This window comes from Eurypyga helias, unplaced genomic scaffold (assembly GCF_000690775.1).
Source record: "Eurypyga helias isolate BGI_N326 unplaced genomic scaffold, ASM69077v1 scaffold4187, whole genome shotgun sequence".
NCBI lineage: Eukaryota > Metazoa > Chordata > Aves > Eurypygiformes > Eurypygidae > Eurypyga > Eurypyga helias.
Window position 1 is genome coordinate 8,725 of NW_010263554.1, and position 3,417 is coordinate 12,141.

The window sequence follows — 3,417 nt, forward strand, 5'->3', positions numbered from 1 at the left end:
GCAGCTGCCCGCTGGAGCAGCTCTCAAGCCCGGCAGCGGAGGAGACTGGGCATGGTTTGAAGGGCAGGCTGCACATCCTTTTCCCAATGTGCAGAGGTAGGACAGGAGCTGGGAGCGGGCTGGGGATGCGAGGTGACGCTATGGTGGGACAGACACACCTTGGCGTTGTTCCTGGGTGACTGGGCTGGTACTTACCTGTCCGGTTAGTGGCATGAGTGGGGCTAGTCTCGGAGAGGGTGACAGAGGAGGCGTTGGTGGGAGCAGCAGAGCAGCAGACGGAGAAGCAGGGTGGGCTGAAGCAGGCTAGCACGCTGTGACCAGGTAAGCCAAAGTATAAGTCACGCGTGTCCTCTGTGGCTACGGGACAAAGAAGGGACACGTGGAGTAAGTCAAGGGGACAGGCATCGAACAGGAGCAGCCCCAATCGCCCCTCCGGCATCCCTTCCACAAAACCAGGACCTCCCAGTATGACGACAGCACGGTGCCAGCCAGGCCCTGGCACGGAGGAGCAGCCACGTTCATCGCCCTATGCCACAACCCACCCCCGTGCACCGTCTGCCAGGTCCACAGCCACGCCGCGACCTACCGTGGCGTGGGGGGGTCCTGCCACCGGCTCCGTCCGACGCCGCTGTGGATCGCACCATCTGCGTTTTGTCAAAGTTCTGGCTTGACCTGAAAGGCAGGAAAACACGTGTGGAAACCTCTACCCCCGGGGTCTGACAGTGTCACTTGGAGGTGATGAGAGAAGCGGCTGCAGCAGCGAGTGGGGACAGGGTACACGGAGACGAGGAGAGCGCCAGGGTGAGGAGGAGCAAAGATTGGAAGATCTGGGAAAGGGGAGGCAGGCAAAGCTGTGAAGACAGTGAGGAGAGCGAGGAGATGCCACGGCAGTTCCATGTCTGGCAGGGACGTGTTCCAGCAGGTTCAGGGGACACCAGCTCCCTCCGTGCTCACTGTGGAACAGGATGGACTCAGTGGATGTGATTTCCAACAGTGATCTCCAGGGTGGATTTATGTGCTGGGCTCTCACCACATTCAGGCTCCAAGCACTCACCACTCCCTAACGGAAGTGCCACCTTATCTCTCTGAGACAGCCTGGCCCTCGCCTTGTGTTTTCAGACACACACAGTCCCACCCAGATCCATCCCACGGCATTTCAGTCGTTTCACTGAGGCTGCCAAGATCCAAGCTGAGGACGCCCCAAGCATCTCCCGAGGGTAAGGCCGATGGGAAAGGGGAGGAACCGCTGCCTGGTGCTGGTTTTCCTCCCACATCTACACAGGAACCCAGAACAACACCACTTCTGGGCACCAGCTGCTGCCTACGGAGATTCAGGATAAACCAAGGCTCCTGCTGTCGCTGCCCCACTGAGCAGACACTTTTACTGAGCTCCTAACAGAGATGTCCAAGATTTTACCTGCCCAGACCCTGCCCAGGCATTGGAGCAGGTCAGTTTTACCTGTCCCACCTTGTGCTTGTCCTGTACTCCAGTTTGAGCATTGCTCAAGGTTCCTCAGAGATAAATGGAGCTTTCACTCACCCCAAATACCACTCTGTCACCTGCCAGACTCACACTACTCCATGTGTTTCTTTTGCTGGTGAAAGGAGACGCGACGGTGATCGTCTGGAGGGGAACGTGGGCACCGGCCTCTGGAGTCAACCTTCATCCCAGCCAAAAACCGACCCCTACTCCTTGTCAACACTTGCCATGCACAGCTTGATCTTGCATCCCACAAGCAATTATCACAGAATTATGGAATGGTTTGGGTTGAAGGGACCTTAAAGCCCACCCAGCCCCACCCCCTGCCATGGGCAGGGACACCTTCCACCAGCCCAGGTTGCTCCAAGCCTCATCCAGCCTGGCCTTGGACACTCCCAGGGATGGGGCATCCACAGCTTCTCTGGGAACCTGTCCCAGTGCTCCCACCCTCTGCGGGAAGTTTACTGCTTTAATAGCTGCCTGTGAGACACTCCGATACAGAATTCTTAAAATAACAAATCAATTGCGCTTTACACTGCTTTTTGTGCAGTGTTTTGTTGTAAGGGGGGGCTGATGGCCAGGTAGGACCTGGCTTCCTTTTGCTGCAGCCCCGCAGATCCCGTTAGCCAAGGTGCTAGCAAGTAACTCAGCCCCCTTTCCCTGTGGCAGTTCCTCTCCAAACGTTCCCAGCGGTGACGGCTCATAAAAAGAAATAATTTAGGGCATTTTTTTCTGTCCTCCTTTTGCACAGTAAGCTGTCCTGCACTTGAGAGTGACCCTCCACAATAAAGCTGCTCCTATGAAGAGAGGGTAGGAACATCTTCTTGGCTAATCCTTCAAAATCTTCATTCTTTTTACACACCCCCTCCACTCCTTTCAGACTGCCTGCTCCTGCTCCACCCGTAGTACGCAATTCCTTTATTTTGCCTTTGCTAATGGTTTCTTGAGTCTCCTAATATCCCCTTCCTGACAGGGTCCATAATCCTTCCTCCTGGAGTCCCACTTGCTGAAGTATATTCATATCCCTTTCTTCGCTTTCAGTTTGGCTTAAGATTCTTAGTCTTCCGTGGCACAGGTGGAATTAAAAAGAATTGAGAGCAGGGAAGCAGCAATTAAATAACAGTATAATGAAAGAGCAACATACCGTGGACATAGAGCGACCGGGACCCCGGGACCCCTGTGCCGAAAGAGGGCCAGGAGACAGGCAGTGGGCACAGCAAAAGAGCTACAGGACAGTGAAGGGAGATGGGAAGAAAAGGCAGGTCGGGAGAAGATGAGGAGGACAGGCGGGAATAAAAGAGGATATGGAAGATAATGGGAATGAAAAGACAAGAACGGGAAAATTCAAGACACAGAGGGAAGAAAAGGGGTTGGATGGGAGATGTAACGGGAAAAGGAGGGACAGGGAGAAGGGAGAGAGAAGAGACTCATTATCTGGTAACAGGAGCTCCCAAACGGAGCGAGGTGTGCCCAAACCCACCGCCCAGCACAGGCTGCCTGTGCACGCGGGCTGGGGCCGTTCCCTCCATGCTCTCCACACTACGGACACTGTTTGCAGAGGAAAACTCTTGCCTAGTACAGACTGGTCCAGCCCCACAGCGATCAGTGGGGCGATGCTGTTTATTGTGGCAGAAGAGGCGTCCAAAGAACACTCCCACCCACGAGTGGGTATGTTGGCAGCCAAAAATTGAGGGCATTTTCTTTCCCCTCACTTCTTGCTCCAGAACATTTAACTGACACCAGACTTGGAGGTGCAGATGCTTTAGGGCTTGACTCACGGGAACTGTGCTCAATAACCCCACAGCGGCTGCTTTTTGTGCGTCAGACTCTCCCAGTGCCCACATCACAGAATCACAGAATGGTTTGGGTTGGAAGGGACCTTAAAGACTCTCTAGTCCCACTCCCTGACATATCCATCTCCCTCTTCCCGTTTAAAC

At 54.6% G+C, this 3,417-nt stretch overlaps 1 protein-coding gene across 1 annotated transcript in view; it reads right to left on the minus strand.

Moving 5' to 3' along the window:
• The window catches only part of MYRF (myelin regulatory factor), a gene marked incomplete at its 5' end in the record, with an annotated part of 14,359 nt that overhangs the window by 3,070 nt on the left and 7,872 nt on the right, over positions 1-3,417 (minus strand). Inside the window, 2 exons of the mRNA XM_010156075.1 lie at positions 196-357; positions 587-672. Coding sequence (XP_010154377.1) covers positions 196-357; positions 587-672 — 248 coding nt within the window. The remainder of the gene's footprint in view (positions 1-195; positions 358-586; positions 673-3,417) is intronic.